The sequence below is a fragment of the Eretmochelys imbricata genome, chromosome 10, assembly GCF_965152235.1.
Source record: "Eretmochelys imbricata isolate rEreImb1 chromosome 10, rEreImb1.hap1, whole genome shotgun sequence".
NCBI classification, from domain to species: Eukaryota; Metazoa; Chordata; order Testudines; family Cheloniidae; genus Eretmochelys; species Eretmochelys imbricata.
In genome coordinates this window covers 58,020,771-58,041,468 of record NC_135581.1, presented here as the reverse complement: position 1 = coordinate 58,041,468, position 20,698 = coordinate 58,020,771, and the positions used below count along the sequence as shown (strand labels likewise).

At 43.4% G+C, this 20,698-nt stretch overlaps 1 protein-coding gene across 4 annotated transcripts in view; it reads left to right on the top strand.

Moving 5' to 3' along the window:
* Nucleotides 1-20,698, top strand: part of RNF111 (ring finger protein 111) — a 91,979-nt gene that overhangs the window by 55,247 nt on the left and 16,034 nt on the right. For all 4 annotated transcript variants that reach the window (XM_077827405.1, XM_077827402.1, XM_077827406.1 and 1 more), the window contains exons 9-10: nucleotides 2,947-3,072; nucleotides 4,126-4,252. In XM_077827405.1, the coding sequence (XP_077683531.1) occupies nucleotides 2,947-3,072; nucleotides 4,126-4,252 (253 nt within the window). The remainder of the gene's footprint in view (nucleotides 1-2,946; nucleotides 3,073-4,125; nucleotides 4,253-20,698) is intronic.

The window sequence follows — 20,698 nt, the reverse complement described above, 5'->3', positions numbered from 1 at the left end:
TTTAAACTCTCAGTGATGCTGAGTCCACCCGCCCCCCCCCCAAGCTGTTCCAATGTTTCATTATGCTCCCAGCTAGGAAACTGCATCTTTAATTCAACATCAATATTTGAAACTAGGCTGATAGGTCAAACAGTTTATATTGTAAAATGTAATCTTGATAGACTGAAGTTACTTTAAAATCTCTCAAGGTGAAACTTTTATTTAAAATTAGGGTTGTCAAACAATTAAAAAAATTAATCGCGATGAATTGTGGAATTAAAGAAATTAATCGCACGATTAATTGTGCTGTTAATAATAAAATACTAGTTATTTAAACATTTTTCAATGTTTTCGACATTTTCAAATGTAAGTGTACCACGCTCACTTTATATTTACTTTAGATTTTTACAGTGCAAATATTTATAATAAAAAGAAATAGTATTTTTCAGTTCACCTAATACAAGTACTGTAGTACAGTCTCTTTGACACGAAAGTTGAACTTACAAATGTAGAATTATGTACAAAAAATATCTGCGTTCAAAAATAAAACAATGTAAAATGTTAGAGCCTACAAGGCCACTCAGTCCTACTTCTTGTTCAACCAGTTGCTCAGACAAACAAGTTAGTGTACATTTACAGGCGATAACGTTGCCCACTCTTGTTTACAACATTACCGGAAAGTGAGAACAGGCATTCACATGGCACTGTTGTAGCTGGTGTCACAAGATATTTATGTGCCACATACGCTAAAGATTCAGATGCCCCTTTATGCTTCATCCAACATTCCAGAGGGCATGCATCCATGCTGATGACTGGTTCTGCTTGACAATGATCCAATGCAGTGTGGACCAATGTATGTTCATTTTCATCATCTGAGTCGGATGCCACCAGCAGAAGGGTTTTTTTTGTGGGGGTTTTTTTGTTTTTGTTTTTGGTTTTTTTTGGTGGTTCAGGTTCTATAGTTTCCGCATCAAAGTGTTGCTCTTTTAAGACTTCTGAAAGCATGCTTCACACCTCTTCCCTTTCAGATTTTGGAAGGCACTTCAGATTCTTAAACCTTGGGTCAAGTGCTGTATATCTTTAGAAATCTCACATCTCACATAAAAACCTTCTTTGCGTTTTGCCAAATTTGCAGTGAAAGTGTTCTTGAAACGAACAACATATGCTGGGTCATCGTCCGAGACTGCTATAACATGAAATATATGGCAGAATGCGGGTAAAACAGATCAAGAGACGTACAATTCTCCCCCAAGGAGTTCATTCACAAATTTCATTAATGTATGATTTTTTTAACGAGCATCATCAGGGTGGAAGCATGTCCTCTGGAATGGTGGCAGAAGCAGGAAGGGGCATACGGATATTTAACGTATCTGGTATGTAAATATCTTACAGTGCCTACTACAAAAGTGCCATGTGAATGCCTGTTATCACTTTGAGGTGATGTAAATAAGAAGCGGGCAGCATTATCTCCCGTAAATGTTATCAAACTTGTTTGTCTTAGCAATTGGCTGAACAAGAAGTAGAACTGAGTGGCCTTGTAGGCGCTAACGTTTTACTTTGTTTTGAGTGCAGTTATGTAACAAAAGAATCTGCATTTGGAAGTTGCACTTTCACAATAAAGAGATCGCACTACAGTACTTGTATGAGGTGACTAGAAAAGTGCTATTTCTTTTGTTTATCACTTTTACAGTGCAAATGTTTGTAATCAAAAATAATATAAAGTGAGCACTGTACACTTTGTAGTCTGTTGTAACTGAAATCAATATATTTGAAAATATAGAAAAAATGCAAAAATCAATAAATTTCAATTGGTATTCTATTGTTTAGAAGTATTAAAACCGCGATTAATTATTTTGAGTTAATCTTGTGAGTTAACTGTGATTAATCAACAGCCCTGTTTTAAAATACAAGATTTTTGAAGTTTATACTGTATAAAGTCTGTATTCTCATAGGCTGTTTCTCTCTCAAAGATGACTTTTGACCACTAGCATAAGGAGACGTTCTGGGAGTCATTATGAAGCTGCGTTAACTTTTGTTTAAGGAGCAGTTTCTCTGTCTATTGTCACAATTCCTTTCACAAGAACCAAATAATTGTGGCAAAGTTTGATTGTGGCACTCTCTGATGTGAGAAGCTTGAGAATAGAACTTTTAGTTAAGTCCACCATTACTAACTGATTTGGCTATTGACCAGGCAGTTTTTCTATGTCATTCTTCTGTAGTAGCACAGAAAACTTTCAATTCCTGCCAGGATAAATTACAGGTTGGTGGTAGCCTTCTTGGGGGAAGTCATCCTTGCTAGAGATTTTGTGCAGTAAAGCAGCTACCAATAGCTAAGCCACCTGCAAAAAGCACCATCTGGCAAGAGAACACTACATGTGGTTGTTTGGACATGAAGCCATCCACCCCATGTTCTGCTTTTGGGAAACACAAGTTTCTAAACTGACAGAAAAATTAAGCAAAGAGTAAACTTATAGCTACTACTTCCCTTATAGAATTATATGCTTCCAAGCTTTAAAGTTTTAAAAATTTTCCATGACTCCTTTGGAAGTTTCAGCTGATGGGTTACAACCAACTGTTCCTTAGAGTACATTATACAAAAACTTCAGATGCTCCTTGTTCACCTGTTGCATGGAGAAACTGTACTCCTATCATGTGAACTAAGAGAAAATGAACTCTGTATTATCTATTAAGAGAAATTGCTGCCTTTTAACCTAGAAAACAGAAGTATTGCTTCATGTGAATACCTAAGTACCTTAATCTACCAGGAAGCTGCAGATTAAGATATGGATGACTTTTCAATTGTGACTGTCTCTGGATCTTGACATATAATGATGAAACTGCATTTTACTTTGGCAAAAATGGTTAACCTCATGTTGAAGACTTAGTATTTTTCTGTAGTCATGCCTGCCAGATAAAGGTTGAATCATTATAGTTTTAACTCGTGCTGTCTTGTATTCGAACTCTTAGACGTGCACATGAACGGCCTCCTCCACATCCTCACAGAATGCATCCCAACTATGGTCATGGGCACCATATCCACGTGCCTCAGACAATGTCCTCACATCCTCGACAAGCTCCAGAGAGGTCTGCCTGGTCAGTACTCTTAATTCCTCGTTAGTGTCATATGAATTGGTAGGTGCCCATTTATTGGCATTTGCTATATGACCTTTCATCCTGAGAATATGTTGATAATGTTTTGATTTAATTTAACAAACTGCCAAGTGCATGTGCAGGCTAAAATGTGTTAACATGGCTCTCTCTATAAAGTGCCATTTTGTTTGCTACTAGCCAATTTAAACATTTCCAGTTTGCTTTTACAAATGCCAGCAAATATCTACCATTTTTTAACAATGCTTATACAGTTGAACTGTTTTGGTACCAGTTATTGCAAATGAAAGGAGTTCAAAACTCTTGTGTATTGGCAAAAAGGAATTTATACAAAACATTTTTTGAAGTTAAAAGTTCAGACCTTTTGAACTATAAGCTAATTTACCTTTCCTCTTATCTGTGACTGAATTTTTATTTAAAAAACTTTCGCATCTGATATGTAGTAAGAGTAGATTTTAACTGAACTTTTACTTCTGAGCTTGGTCTACTCATAAACTACTAAACCTGTAACTTTGTAATTAGTTTTTCTGTTGTGTTGTTCCACTCCTAGTAACCTGTGGTTTACAGTGGCTAGGTAGCTCTGGAAATTCTAGAACTTTACTACCTAGGTCTAAGATAATATCTCAGATCCATTGGGCAACTTCCTGTAACCACAGTGATTAATGGAATGGTGAACTGCAGAGGACTTATTGTATGAAAACACAGGATTCCAAATCAGTAATAGAGTAGTTGTGTATAACACATGATTTCTAAGTTAAATCTGTACTGGTATTTGTTGTTAATTTTATTTTTACTGATTTTTTTTTAATTTAATTTTTAAACCAGTTGTTAAGTCACAAACACGTTATTTGAACCAATGATGGGATTACAGAACTGATTAAATGGAAAATATTTATTTTAAAGTAATTAATCTTTTATTTAAAATGTCCTTTAAGCGTGTGTTTTAGATGCCATGATATAAATTTCCAAAACCATAGAGATGTAGCTAGAGGGCAAAAAGTAACTAGACTAAAATGTTTAATTTTGCTTATGTGACAGGGAACTGGGAATTGAAGCTGGAGTGGCTGCAGCTACATATCCTCCAGGCCCATTGCACCCTCATTTGGCACACTACCATGCACCTCCTCGACTTCATCACTTACAAATAGGGGCTCTTCCTTTAATGGTAAGGAGATAATATGTGGAAACTCATATGGTAGTTAATCATTACCTGTGACTTCTTAAAGAATTTATCCTCTTTTGTACAAGGTTTGTTACATTTTAATTGGATATGTATAGAATTTTACAAATAATAGTGGTTCAACCTGAACAAATGCAGAAAAATCTATTCCATTGTTTTATGTATTGATACTAAATGGGAAGCTAGAACAGACTTGCATTAATTGAATAAAATACATTTAGGACAGTAACATTTCTAACTTCAGCCTTGTAAATGGAAGACATCTGAATGAAATTGTTTCTTGCATAATAATGCATTGACCCTCTGCATCTGATTTAAAAGTTCAGATCTTACTGTAACTGGTGTCACAGTGCTTAACTTTCTAAGCAGCATGTGAGAATTGTATTGATGCTTATTTTATAGTTTATCTTGCAGCACAGTAGGAGTTAAATCTTAGTTCTTCTTCGAGAAGTGTCCCTGTGGGCGCTCCACTGCTCTGCTAATTGGAGAACTTCGGTAGCTATCCATCCCGCCTGCACATGCACTGCTCCCCGCCTGCCACAAGACTATTTTCTTTGCTTCATTTACCTTTTATTTTGGTCATTGCCTTAAAAAAATTGTCTTCTGTGGACTCCCTGAGGGAGGGGACGCTCCTGGATAAGGGTATGCCCAGCTTGCAGGACTTCATCAGTGACTGGGATAGATTCTTTGCAAGTGAGTCACTTTTTGGACTTGTGCCAGCAACTGAAGCCCAGATCTAGGAAGGACAGAGAACTGATGCTCAAACTCCTACTTATGGAGTCAGTCCTTCAGCCTCTGAAGTTCCGATGGGAGCCATCACTGTATCTGCCCACTTCAAAGGGGGAAGAGCTCAGAAACATGCCTGCGAGCCACTCAGGTAAGGCCTCTAAGACAAGGTCTGTGAGTTCCCGTAGTAAGCCCCGATTGAGCTGAAAATGATCCCTGGCTTGTCCAGTATCATTGGTACCGATGGCACTGAAGCCATCTAAATCTGGTACCCGGGGCACGCATGGTATCGAACTGAGAGGGCAGGTCGGAATGCCTAAAGACCCAATGGGCACAGGCAAAGAAGTATCGGTACCACAGGGGTGTGAGAAACATAGAAGATCCACCCCAGGGAAGACTGGTACGGTCGTCAACATTGTAACCGCCGATGATATGCCAGGCACCAACAGAGCTTGCCATCAGGTCTGTGTTTCCGACTGTCGGTACAAGCCTCTTGGCACTGACAGGCTCCACCAGTAGCGATGCCCTCTGCACCAACAGATTTCCAGTGCACAATGAATTTTTCGGTGTCTTACACCAGTTTCTTCTCTGCTTAGTACAGGGGCCCTGGTACCAAGTTCACCCAGAGCCCTTGGCTCACCAATGACCTCCTGCCATGCACCACCCTTTTTGTCATCAGAGTCAGAAATTGACCAAGAGGACCTAGCTTCCCAATGCTCTTCTCGCCCACCGTATGGAGCCCAGTTTCACTATGGACACTGGGCATACCAACCCTCTGACGCACAACCTCCCTGGTTTGGACCACGGTACCAACCACCGGTCCCCTTACCATCACAGTGGCTGTACTGGCAGGTCCAAAGGCAACAGGCCTCCATCATTACTAGTATGGCCTATCAGAAGCCAAGGAAGTACACTCCTTCAGCCGCTGTCTCGAGGGCCTCAACTCCCCGACCAGGGAAGGGAGGAACCAGAGGCCAAAGTTGAGGAGGAAGTCACTTCTTCAGCCCCTTTCTCATATTCGTCACCAGATGAGACAGTGATGCTCCCTCTGCCATCGATGGAGGACGACTTTAAACTGTTCCAGGACTGGGGACAGGGGATGGCAGAGGCACTCCATATACCTTTACAAGAGGTGTCTGAGTCATGTCATAAGCTGGTGGACATTCTACATTCCTCCACCTCCTCCAGAGTGGCCCTCCCTATTAATGAGGATCTACTGGACCCTGCTGACACGATATGGCAGACCCCCCCGTCCGTCCTACCAACTTGTAAGAGGGCAGACAAGAAATATGTGCCAGAAAGGACATGGAATTCCTGTTCTTGCACCTGACTCCCAATTCGATCATTGTGGACACAGTTAACTCTAAATGCCACCAACACCACTTTAAGTCCATCACTTATGATTGGGACTGGAAGCACCTGGACTTGTTTGGCAGGAAGGCCTCCTCCTCAGCTACCCTTCAATTCAGAGTGGCGAACGATCAAGCCTTGTGGGCTAAATATGAGTATCAGAACTATGTGAAGTTTAGTTCTTTTATTGAACAACTCCCCTATTCTCACAAGGACCAATTTAAAACCTTAATTAATGAGGGCCAGCTGGTGGCAAAAAGTCTCTCCAGTCTGCACTTGATGCAGCTGACAGTGGCACATTCTATTTAGACTGACATTGTGATGAGATGGGCCTCGTGGTTTCATCTCTTTGGCTTCCCCCAGGAGGTCCAAACAGTGGTGGAGGACCTCCCCTTTGAGGGGACAAAATTATTTGCTGAACAGACTGATGCCTCCCTCCACACATTAAAAGGTTCAAGGGCCATTCTTCAATCCCTTAGGATCTATACACCTGGGTACCAAAGAAAGTACAGCCCTCAGCCACCATTCAACCTTGCTCACAATATTCATCTCAGTTATCCACGTTAATATACACAGAGATCTTATGAATCTGAGGAAGAAGCCCAGGTTCTCCAGACGAAAGATGTCGGGAACTCAGCAAACTTCCTCTCAGTTCTCTACCTTGAAGAGACAGTTTTGACGTGTTCGTTGAGGTGCTGTAGAACACTCATGCTAGAAAACCCCACCCATCCCTTTGGAGATAGTCTCACCCTGTTCCACAGCACCTGGGAATGGATAACTGCCAACAAATGGGCGTTGGAGATCATCCGAGATGAACACTGCATCCATTTCTCCACCCTCCCCCTTCCCATACCCCTTTCCCCATCCTCTTCAGGGAACCTTTTCACAACACCTGCTAAACCAGCAGATTAACCACCTCTTCAGCATAGGAGCCATAGAGCCAGTGCCCGTACATCTAAGGAGCAGAGGCTTCTACTGTTGTTACTTCCTGAAGAAAAAAGGGGGTTGGAGACCCATACTGGACCTCAGAATGCTCAACAAGTTTGTCAAGGCTGAGAAGTTCAAGATGGTCATGTTATCTACGATCATTCCAGCATTAGAAAAAGAAGACTGGTTCTCAGCCCTGGACCTCCAAGATGCCTATTTTCGCATCTTGATTATAACTGAGCCACAGACATTACCTCAGGTTCACGCTAGGCCAAGACCACTACCATATGGAGTACTCCCTTTCGGCCGCTCATCGGCCCCCAGAGTATTCTCCAAGGTCATCTTGGTATTGGTGGTCCACTTATACTCTCAAGACATCATGATTTATCCTTACCTGGATGACTATCTTCTCACAGGAGCCGACTGTGACTCCATTCAGACGGAAGCACTCCTCCCACATCAAACATTTCTCAGTCTCTCCTCATGGATGGAGACAGTACAATCCAGCCCCCAAATTTTGGCTAAACATTGCCTCCAGCTCTTGTGGAACACAGCTTTGGGCACATCAGTTATTGCCTATGCAGACTATACATGAGATGCCTCCAGGCATGTTTGGTTTGGTTTATAGGCCGAACAGAGACAACATAAATGACTATTGATGCCTACCAGGGTCAAGCAATTCTTGGACTGGTGGAAGGACCCAGTAAACATCTGTTTGAACAAACAGGATTGAACAGTCTTCCCCATTTCTACTCCTGACCACCGATGCATCCCTCAGAGATGGGGGTGTACATCTCAATGGTCACACAATGCAGGGCAAATATCTCCAGCTAAAACATGCCTCCACATCAACCTGCTCAAACTCAGAGCGATCAGAAACGGGCGCACTCATTTCCTCCAGCTGATCAAAAACATGCACGTATGGGTCATGACGAACAATATGGTCTCCGTGTCTTACATAAACAATCAGGGAGGCCCCAGGTCTTATTCCCTATGTGTAGAAGCATCAAAACTGTGGAACTGGTGCATCTCCCACAATATCTTAATATCAGCAGCATACTTATCAGGAATATACAGCACGACGGCAGACAGTCTCAGCTGCAAACTCCCACACAATCACTAACGAGAGATAGATTTGATGGTACTCCATGACATTCTGACAATATGGGACATCTGTAGTAGACCTATTCATTACCACAACAAGAAATGTCCACAGTACTGCTCCATGGGAGACGCCCTCCTCCTTCAATGGGACAGGACCTTCTTTACGCCTTTCCCCCATTCCCTCTAAGATGGAAAGTCCTGTTGAAAGTGAAGAGAGAGCAAACATCATACTGATTGCTCCTACCTGGCTCAGAGAGACCCTTACCTGTCACAGCTGCCACCGTGTCCACCAATAACGCTTCCAATCACTCCTTACCTTCTATCCCAGAATGAGAGATGCACTCTCCATCTGAATCTGTGGATTCTGTGGCTCAAAGTCTGGCTTCTGCACATAGAGACATCTTGCTCTGAGGAGGTACAGGAGGTGTTATTGCACAGTAGGAGAGGAACTACTCGCCATACTATCTACAAAAATGGAAGAGAATCCAGATCTGGTTCCAGCCCAAAGGTGTCATCCCTAATACATCCATCCTACTGGTGATCCTGTTAACTCTCAGGAATTCAGGACTCTCTCAGTTCACTGAAGGTTCATCTAGCAGCACTTGCAGTCTTCCATTAGCATGTAGAATGATACTCAATCTTCTCCCACCTGACTACAAAGAGGTTTCTCTAAGGCATAGCAAACTTCTTCCCACAACCCAGACCTCCCATGCTTCCATAGGATTTCAACCTAGTATTAAAAGGTCTGACTAGGCTACCATTTGAACCCTTGGCCACTTGTTCCTTAACTTACCTTTTTATGAAGAAGGCATTCGTCATCGCCAGCACCTCTGCCAGAAGGATTGGGGAAATAGCGACTCTGATGGCGCATCCCCCTTTCACTGTGTTCTTCATGACGAGGTCATACTTAGACCAAATCCAAAGTTCACACCCAAGGTGTCTTCTGCATTTCACTTAAATCAATTTATTCAGCCTCCAGACTTTTATCTCAAACCTTATCTATTCCCCTCATACACTCGACATGAGGAGAGCCTTGGCCTTCTGTTTGGAGAGGACAAGAGCCTTCAGAAAGTCTCCAAGACTCTTCTTCTCCATTGAAGATGGGTCAAAAGGTACTGTGAGATTTAGCTCAGAGGCTCTCTAACTGGGTCTTGGACTGTAGTAATCTGTTACCAATTGTGTAACACACAACCCCCATCTTCAGTATGCATTCATTCTACGAGGTCAGTCTCCTCGTCCATTGCCTTTTCCAAGGGTATCCCTATATCAAAAATCTGCAGAGCAGCTACCTGAACTTCTGCACACACCTTTGCAGAACACAATGCCATCCTGGGGGATTCTGTTGCAGATCCCAAATTCAGTGCCACAGTACTATCATCCATATCAGACTCTACTTTGAAGTCCCAATCTCCAGTGGTGGGCACTGCCTGGGAGTCACCTACGGTGGAGCACCCATAGGGACACTACTCAAAGAAGTTGTTACTCACCTTGTGCAATAATGATGGTTCTTTGAGATGTGTGTCCATATGGGTGCTCCACGACCCACCCACCTCCTCTGTACTTCGGAGTTCTAATAGTTGACTCTGCAGTAGAGAAGGAATTGAGGAGGGATTGCCTGTGCATGCTGGTTAGCCTTGTGGCAGGCGGGGAGCAGCGCATGCATGGGCAGGACAGATTGCTACCAAAGTTCTCTGATCAGCAGCACAGGGACACAGACACACCTACAGGGGAGCACCCATAGGGGGACACCTCTCGAAGAACTGTTACTGCACAAGGTCAGTAACTTCTTCATTTGGTTATACAATATTTCAAGATAATTTTGGGTGTCAAGTGAACCATTTCTTATGAAGGGGCATCATTAAAATGGAGATACAGCACATAATTTCTGTTGCATAAGAGGTTGGCATGGGGAGATAAAAATATTGATGTTGGAGCATAAATTTCCCTTGTTTTGCTAAATTAAAGCATCTATTTACTTACTGATTCAATTTTTTTTATCATGTAAAAGTGGGTATCCTAGGCAACCTTGCTATAAATCACTAGGGCTGAGTAGAGAACTTGCAAATTTTTGGAATAATAGTTCTTCCCTTTTATAACTTGTTCTTATGTTGCTTAAGGCTTTGCTAATTAACTACCATGGTAAAATCTTCCACTACTTCGATGACATATCAAGATTCCTATTGCATTGATGCTCAGTTAGCATACTGTGAGGTGAACCAGTTACTTGTTGGAATGTATGAAAGTAACAGATGGCTAGCTCTGTCAATAGTGCAACCTCATTTTTTGAGTGGTAGGTATAATTCCATATTTTAATATGGTCAGCAATGCACTGGTTACTGCACAGTCTATTCAAGTAAGTGTGTGTGTAATATATATATAATTTTATTTGTTTTTAATCTGTGTTGCATGGTCATTTATACTGGGGTGGCCATATTTAGTGAACCTGCGAGCTGCATATGACAATCTTCAGAAGTTCAAGAGCCGGAGCACGCCTGACCGGGCTTGGGGCTTCAGCCTTGCAGCAGGGTGGTGTGGGGGTAGGGGCTTCAGTCCTGCTCCTGCTGAAGCCCAAAGCCCTGGTAGCACACCTCACAGGGCTGAAGTCCCAAGACCCCACTCCTGACTGAGTGGAAGCCCTTAACCCCACCAGTGTGCTGCAAGGCAGAAGCCCTGAGCTCCCCCCTGTTCCTCCTCCACCCCCCCACCCCACCCCCGGGTGAGCTCCACTTTAACTATAAAAGAGACGCATGCAGCTCACAAGCAACGTTTGGCCATTCCTGATCTATACGTATCCTAATTGTCATACGATTTTTAAATTAGGTTAATGATCTTCAATGGGACAAAACAATTATATTTTCTTCCTCCTTTTTTATACCAGATCATCGGTAACATACATGAATAACTTCAATTACTTTCAGTGCATAGATTCCTAATGCAGATGTCTACTGTAATAGTCCAGTAACCTATACAGGCATCAAAGGGAATGAGATTCATGTTCTTTATGCATCTTTGTTCCAGCTTATTTTTAAAAATAAGAACACTAAGATTCAACAGGAAACAGCAGAAATTATGATTACGGAATCAAACTGTTCTTTGCTCAAACTTGCAATGGCCCTGCTAAAATAAAGTACTTAATTTGTAATATGTAAATAAAAGCAGGCTCAGGAATGTATTGATATGGGAATGACTAGCATGTAGCATGAAGAAAAGAGGATGAGAGAGAGAAGCTGTGGGAATAGATTTTTAAAACTCTATTTTAGCTCCCTGTTTATGTAGTTTGGTCATAATACGTTTTAAGATTGTACTTTCCCATGCACTAAACCTCACTGCATGGCAATGGGCTAGAAGGCCACTGATCGTTCCCTTGGACTCCAGCCTTGATGGAAACTATCAAGTTGCTTTTGGAATTCTGCTGCTCTTGAAAGATATTGCTGTTTTCCCTCATCAGTCTGCAGTTGCCAACGTAATCACTTAATGTTATGCTACAGTAGGTGACAACCTGGTGTGAATGTGTAATAGAGCTGGTTGATTTTCACAAAAAGAACTGCCTCAAAGTACATTTATTTTTGGCCTGAAATCAACTTTTTTGTTTCTCCTTAAAGGATTGCGAATATAGATTCCCTACATGTGGTATGTTGGTATGCTCTATATGGAAAGCAGAAACTCTCTCTAAAAGCAGTCTTTGTTGGGACCACATGCATGCTTGCTAATGGATTTAAACATTCAGACTTGAGGATATTAGCACTGTGGCCTTGACCCCACCCAGTTTCTGTTAATCTACTGTGATAAAGAACCTCAAAGTTTGAGTCTTCTGTATTTACCTTGAGGAGCTTTTTACCTGTTTTGTTTAGTGTACAACTCGTTCTGAGTAGTACCTGCAGTCCTGGTTAGTTCCACACCAGCTGTTAGGCCCTGATGGCATTGTAATAGTCAGGATTCGAATATGTGCCTCTTGGAAGACAGCTTGTCTCTGTACATCTTGGTCAAGTGTCTTTGGCAGGGATCTTCCCTACCTTCCCTGGGTCTGCTCTATTTGTATGCACTTATGTGCAAATCAAGGAAAGGCTGAGAACCAGTTGAAGGCTTTTCTATTGTAATTGGCCTTACATATTCAGTTTCTCATGTCCCCAGTCCAAGCACCTGTTTGACCCAAACTCTATTTTGAAGTTCCTAACGCAGAAGTGCAGAGCAGCTTTGAGATGCCAGTATGACTGAAGGCTGGCTTCAGAAGCCTTGAGTAATCTACATTCCTCTCCACCTCAAACCCCTAACTTCAGACTCTCCAGATTTGAGTAATAGGAGACACCATGGATCTATCTGGTCATTTACTGATTGAGAGGGATACAGGGTCATTTTAGGCTGTCTATACTACACAGCTTTTAGCAACAGGACTGTGTCGCAATAGCCATGCCGCTAAAAGTCGCGCAGTGTAGCTGCTGTTCACTGGCTCTCCTGCCGATAAAATACTTCTACCCCAATGAGTGGCATTTACGTTGTCGGCAGGAGAGTGCTCCTGCCAACAACGCTCTGTTTGCACTGGCACTTGTCATGGCAAAACTTTCATCTTCTAGGGTTTGGGTTTTTTTAGCACTTCTGAAAGACAAAAGTTTTGTTGTTCAATTGCCAGTGTAGACACAGCCTTAGTGACTACTGATGCTCTGTTTAGAGTAGCAGCCATGTTAGTCTGTATCCGCAAAAAAAACAGGAGTACTTGTGGCACCTTAGAGACGAACAAATTTATTTGAGCATAAGCTTTCATGCTTAGACAGACCCCAACCTGAAGCAAATACTCACCAGCAACCGCACAATAAAAACACTAACCCAGAAACCTATCCTTGCAACAAAGCTCGTTGCCAACTGTGTCCACATATCTATTCAGGGGACACCATCATAGGGCCTAATCTCATCAGCCACGCTATCAGAGGCTCGTTCACCTGCACATCTACCAATGTGATATATGCCATCATGTGCCAGCAATGCCCCTCTGCCATGTACATTGGCCAAACCGGACAGTCTCTACGTAAAAGAATAAATGGACACAAATCAGACGTCAAGAATTATAACATTCAAAAACCAAATGGAGAAGTCTTCAGTCTGTTTGGTCACTGGATTACAGAACTAAAAGTCGCAATATTACAACAAAAAAATTTCAAAAACAGACTCCAATGAGAGACTGCTGAATTGGAATTAGTTTGCAAACTGGATAAAATTAACTTAGGCTTGAATAAAGACTGGGAGTGGATGTGTCATTCCACAAAGTAAAACGATTTCCTCATGTTTATGTTTTCCCCCTACTGTTCCTCACACGTTCTTGTCAACTGCTGGAAATGACCCATCTTGATTATCACTACAAAAGGGTTTTGTTTTTGTTTTTTTGTTTTTCCTCTCTCCTTCTGGTAATAGCTCACCTAAACTGATCATTCTCGTTATAGTGTGTATGGTAATACCCATTGTTTCATGTTCTCTGTGTATTTAAAATCTTCCTACTATATTTTCCACTGAATGCATCCGATGAAGTGGGCTGTAGCCCACGAAAGCTTATGCTCCGATAAATTTGTTAGTCTCTAAGGTGCCACAACTACTCCTGTTCTTGATGCTCTGTTTAGTAACTCTTCTCCCCCTGCCAGCAGCAGCAGTTCTTGGCAGATTCTGCTCTCTCCTATTACACCTATTTTTCTGATTCTTCCTCTTTGTTGAATCTCAGTGGAACTTGCACTGTCTCTTGGGGTTCATCTGCTTGTAAGATCAGAGACCTGGATTCAGGGTTTGGACTCCTCACTATCCCAGATGGTGCAAAGATGCCCTTTCTAGGGCTCTTTGATCTATAAGGCTTTGCAGAGGATCTCCTTATAAGAGACGGAAGAACATATCTGCTGGTAGAGGGGTAGGCAATGTAGCGGCTCAGGTTCTAGAACAGTGGTTCTCAAACTTTTTTTTCTGCAGAACACTTGAAAATTGCCAAGGGTCTTGGCGGACCACTTTAATGATCTTTCCAAATGTTGTTTGTATGGTTAGCTAACTATTGTAAAGCACTTTGGATAAAAGCGCTATATAAAAAATACATAATAATTGTTTTTTTGTTCTATAGATAAAAGTACACAACTCATTTTAATATCGTTAGTCTTACCTTTCTAATGCAATGGATGTGCCTTCTCTACCCTGCCATGGCAGCCCCCAAGCTGGAGCTGGGAAGGAAAAGGGTCTCTCTTCCCCCCACCGCAGCAGCTCCGAGTTGGGGCTGGGAAGGAGGGCTGTCTTTCCAGGGCAGCCACAGCCCTGGAGCTGGGGAAAGTCACCTCTTTCTCTGGCTGCCGCAGTCCTGCATGTCCCAAATTCCCCCCACTGCCTCTTCTCACCCCAGTGCCCCCTCCCCCTATTCCCCCCAAGGCCACCATCTCACCTTACATGTGCGTCTCCTCCTCCAGGGTCCAGGCACCTAATTAGTGGAGCCCCGCCTGTGCAGCTCCACTAATTAGGTGGGTGGCCCTTCATTCTCTTTTGTGCGGCCACCCAGGCGCATACCTTAGAGGAAACTATCCACGGACCACAGTTTGAGAAACTCTGTTCTAGAAATTTCCTCTGTGCTGTAGAAGTATTCAGAACCATTGTCTTTGTCGTACCTCTTCAACCCATTAGTTTTTTTGGCCATTGTGTCAGGCTTTTGAGGGTTCTCTGCTACCAAGTCTGCACCTGACATTGGCTTCATCTTCTAGGATGTTTTAGCTTCAATAGATTGGTAGCTTCTGTATTGACTCTGAGATACAGTCCCAGAGTGGTTGAACCACATGGTTCCACCCTTGAGAGAGGTGAAGAAAACCAGGCCTGTCACCTGAGGGCAGTGATTAAAGTGGTGTGAGGCGGGGGGTGTCACAGATCCAGCAGATTTATTCTTTTAAAATCAAGCTGGTTGCTGAAAAACACACTTTAAGAACTATCTTACCAAAGCTGCTGCTCCCCTCACTTTTTTTCAGACCACTTTATGCATTGCCTGAGGAATGCTCTGAAGAGGGACAAAAAGGGGGACTAAAACTCAGATCACCATGTAACTGTGACAGAAGGACTGAGATTTCCCTTCCAACTAGAATACATGCAAATTAGGTGTCTCCCTGGGTAGGGGTTTCAAAGAGCACCAGGGGTCTACTTCAGAAAAGGGTGGGGAAATTACTAGTAGGTAATTAAATTATACTTTTGACCCTTATGGGCACATGATACTCTATGATCCATTACAGCTGGGAAGTAGGCAGCAGTAAAACAAATCTCCACAAGTGGAAGGGAAACTTAGAAATCAAGAAAGCTGAATCTAAAGGAAAAACAGCTTTTATTTCAGTGTCGGGGAGTTATTTTGTTTTTTAATTCTTCCTTCCTCCCTCTACCATATGAAGGGGTTTTAATTAAGGCAGATTGAGAGAGGGAAGACAGAATCTCATTTTTAAGAGCTTCTTCAGACTAAACATCTATTTTAATTCAGTGTATTCTTATTATATCACTAAAGTCCGGGTAGCAATATGGCAAAACTACCTGAATGAAGCACTGTGGTGTTTTCCTATCTAATGACCACCTCCCTGACTGAGTGAGCCTTCACAGAAGGAGGGATCTTTTATGAACAGTTTTTAAGCCTGGCAAACTCCTGACTATATCTAGCTGGAAACAGTGGATATGGATGCTCTTCATGCCCCTTTAGTCAGCAGTCTAATCATAAATTTAATTTTCTTCAAGTAGTTTTTTCATAAACAATTTGAATGTCTGAACCATATTTAAAGTGTGCAACTGATTGTCCTAGTTGTGCAAGGGCTTAGAATACATAGCTTTCACTTGAACCAATTTAACTTTTGGGGCAGAAAACTGTCCTGAAGGCCTGAGAATCACCTGAGCTGGAAAAAAAAAATTACACAGGATTACAGTTGGATAAGCCCCTCTAAATTTACTAACTCTCCTGGCCTGTCTAATTGCTAACAGGAAAAAACACTTGCACAGAAAGTATGGGGAACTCCTGTCTATCTTTAAAATAAGAGATTAACTGAAACAACATATCATTCTGTTTGTCTCCTGTGGGTGTCTCTGCACTTAAGGAATTGGAAAGGTGCTGTAAGAAGGGCTAGATGTAGACAAAATATGTTACAAAGCTCCTAACACTTAGGTTCAGACGTTCAGGAAACCTGTCCCAGGACCTCTTGGCTCTGCAGCAGAAATCCAGGAAACTCTTGAGCCCCAGCTTGAACTGGTTTTAGGGCTTCCATGCCGCATGATGGGGCGGCTCCAAAGCTGTAGAGACCGTGGAAGTCTGGTATCACCAGCAGCGCACCAAGTAAAACTCACTTTCATGAGACAGCTTGAGTTCAGTGAATTGGCATTTTCCAGTGAAACTCTCATCTGGAAATTTCCAGCCAGCTCTACTAACCACCTCAGCAATGACAGAGCAACCCCCAATGTACTGGGCTACCCTGCCTGATAAACTGATTCTTTTGCTGCTGCCCCCATCTATGACCTGCCCCTTGAAGAGATAGTGGAATGCTACTATTAATCATGCATATATCAGTAAATAAAAACAGGAGATGATGGAGAGGATAGGGAGAGGGAAGAGGGAACCCCATGCTTGGGGGGAGTGGGGCAGGGGAACCCTGGGTTTGTCATGGGAGCCCCCACTTTGGCAAAATGGCTGAGCAAGCCTGGCTGCAGGGGACAGGGATGGCTGGCTGGGGAGGGCACCCTGCGTGGACTGCAATAGAGGGAGGAGGCTCCTACAACGGACAGTGGAGATGGAAGGGGGACAGGTCAGTGCCTGGGGGAGCAGGGTCCCCTGATCCTCCCACTGCAAAACAGCACAGCCACATCCCATTGCCAGCAACTGAGATGGAGAGGATAGCTCGTTGCACTGGGGATTGTCCCCGATACTTCCCACTGCAAAATAGCAACCCCCCTCCCCTGCCACCAGCTGAGGAAGGGAGGAGGAAACCCTCCAGCTTTTTCTCTGCTGCTCCCCTGACCCCAGCTCTCCATCCATCTCCCCCCCCCCCCCCCCCCCCCCCCCCCAAATCCCTGTCTTCCAGACCCTTACCCTATGCTCTCCACACAGGCTCTGTCAGGCAGGGCAAGTGGATAGGGCTGTGTGCCCTGAGGCTGTGCTGAAGGGTCTAGGGTCCAGAGGGGAGTGGAAAAATGTGGTTTGGGTGGGGCAATATGCTGCGCCCCCCCCCCCATATCTCCACCCTTGCTTTAGCAGGGTGGACTCCGCTGCTGTGTTTTCTCATCAAATATTGTTTTGCTGTAGATTCCAGTTTTCAAATCTGGGAGGGACACCAGGGTGGGGGCGGAAGGAGGAGTTAAAAATGACAATGGAAAGAGCTTCTGACTGGAAGATAGGAGGCTACGCTATGGCCTGCCCTCCTCCCTCTTTTCATTTGTGGAGACAAGACACTAGGGAGTTAGAGAAGCAATTGGCTCTCAGAACAGCTCATAATGTAATGTCATCAAGTGGAAGCTAGAGAGGTTATTTAAAAAAAAATAAACAAATAAAAAAAACCACACCACCAAAAAGCCTCCATACTTGTAAAAGGAAGAGGAATAACCCAGTTTTAATGGATCAGAGATTACCAGTAACTACTGTCGATCCAAATAATTGCTCATAGACATCCCTCCCCCCAAACTCCCCCTCTTTTAAGTCACAGCCAAACTCTTTATATTGTCATGTTCAAACTATCAGATCTGTGAGGGAAATATATGTGGTTCTCCAACAGATGCTGCTTTTTTGAGGGAGGGAGGGATCAGTTCTGCAGATAGATGTATGCACATCAAACAAATTTAGCTTTATACTGGCAATTATACTGAGTTACATTTACTGGTAAGTAACCTTTGTAAACAATTCATCATGAATGTTACATAAGAGTTTAGCGGCATACACTTAGCCCTGATCTACACTTCGGGGTTAGGTTGAATTTAGTCACGTTCGGTAGATTTTAAAATGGATGCATCCACACAACCAACCCCGTTCTGTTGACTTAAAGGGCTCTTAAAATTGACTTCTGTACTTCTCCCTGGTGAGGGGAGTAGCGCGAAAATCAACCTTGTTGGGTCGAATTTGGAGTAGTGCAGACGCAAATTGACTGTATTGGCCTCCGGGAGCTACCCCAGAGTGCTCCATTGTGACTGCTCTGGACAGCACTTTGAACTCCAATGCACTAGCCAGGTACACAGGAAAAGCCCTGGGTACTTTATTTCCTGTTCGGTCAGCGTGACGCTCCATCATCTCAGGCATTGGCACCCTGACAGCAGGATTGTCTGGCTATGTAGACTCCCTCCTTAGACCCTATGCTACCAGCACTCCCAGCTATCTTCGAGACACCACTGACTTCCTGAGGAAACTACAATCCATCAGTGATCTTCCTGAAAACACCATCCTGGCGACTATGGATGTAGAAGCCCTCTAATCCAACATTCCACACAAAGATGGACTACAAGCCGTCAGAAACAGTATCCCAGATAATGTCACGGCAAACCTGGTGGCTGAACTTTGTGACTTTGTCCTCACCCATAAGTATTTCACGTTTGGGGACAATGTATACCTTCAAATCAGTGGCACTGCTGTGGGTACCCGTATGGCCTCACAGTATGCCAACATTTTCATGGCAGACTAAGAACAACGCTCCCTCAGCTCTCGTCCCCTAATGCCCCTACTCGCGCTATTTTGATGACCTCTTCATCATCTGGACCCATGGAAAAGAAGCCCTTGAGGAATTCCACCATGATTTCAACAATTTCCATCCCACCATCAACCTCAGCCTGGACCAGTCCACACAAGAGATCCACTTTCTGGACACTACGGTGCTAATAAGCTATGGTCACATAACACCACCCTATACCGGAAGCCTACTGACCACTATGCCTACCAGCATGCCTCCAGCTTTCATCCAGACCACACCACATGATCCATTGTCTACAGCCAAGCCCTACGATACAACCACATTTGCTCCAACCCCTCAGACAGAGACAAACAGCTACAAGATCTCTGTCAAGCGTTCTTACAACTACAGTACCCACCTGCTGAAATGAAGAAATAGATTGACAGAGCCAGAAGAGTACCCAGAAGTCACCTACTACAGGACAGGCCCAACAAAGAAAATAACAGAATGCCACTAGCCATCACCTTCAGCCCTCAACTAAAACCTCTCCAACGCATCATCAAGGATCTACAACCTATCCTGAAGGATGACCCATCACTCTCACAGATCTTGGGAGACAGGCCAGTCCCTGTGTACAGAGAGCCTCCCAACCTGAAGCAAATACTCACCAGCAACCCCACACCACACAACAGAACCACTAACCCACAAACCTATCCTTGCAACAAAGCTTGTTGCCAACTGTGTCCACATATCTATTCAGGGGACACCATCACAGGACCTAATCACATTAGCCACCCTATCAGAGGCTCGTTCACCTGCACATCTACCAACATGATATATGCCATCATGTGCCAGCAATGCTCCTCTGCCATGTACATTGGTCAAACTGGACAGTCTCTATGTAAAAGAATAAATGGACACAAATCAGACGTCAAGAAGTATAACATTCAAAGACCAATCGGAGAACACGTCAGTCTCTTTGGTCACTCGATTACAGACCTAAAAGTTGCAATTCTTCAACAAAAAAACTTCAAAAACAGACTCCAAGGAGAGAGTGCTGAATTGGAATTAGTTTGCAAACTGGATACAATTAACTTAGGCTTGAATAGAGACTGGGAGTGGATGGGTCATTACAGAAAGTAAAACTATTTCCCCATGGTTATTCCCTCCCCCCACCCCCACTGTTCCTCAGACATTCTTGTCAACTGCTGGAAATGGCCCACCTTGATTATCACTACAAAAGGTTCTCCCCTCCCCCCCCCTCCCCCCCCCGCTCTCCTGCTGGTAATAGCTCACCTTAAGTGATCACTCTTGTTACAGTGTGTATGGTAACACCCATTGTTTCATGTTCTCTATGTATATAAATCTTCCCACTCTATTTTCCACTGAATGCATCTGCAGCTGTAGCTCACAAAGCTTATGCTCAAATAAATGTGTTAGTCTCTAAGGTGCCACAAGTACTCCTTTTCTTTCAGCAGCACAGGTGACCATCCAGTCCCCCTGCCCTAGAATCCTAGAGCATAGAATGTTTCTACACTCCCCCTATCATCTCCATCCCTGAGGTTATTGCAGATTAGAAGGTGAAAAAAAGCACTCGTGATGACATGTTTTCCGAGCTCATGTGGTCCTCCCGCACAGATAGGGCACAGCTTAATGCATGGAGGCATTCAGTGGTAGAGGCCAGGGAAGAATTAAGTGAGCGCGAAGA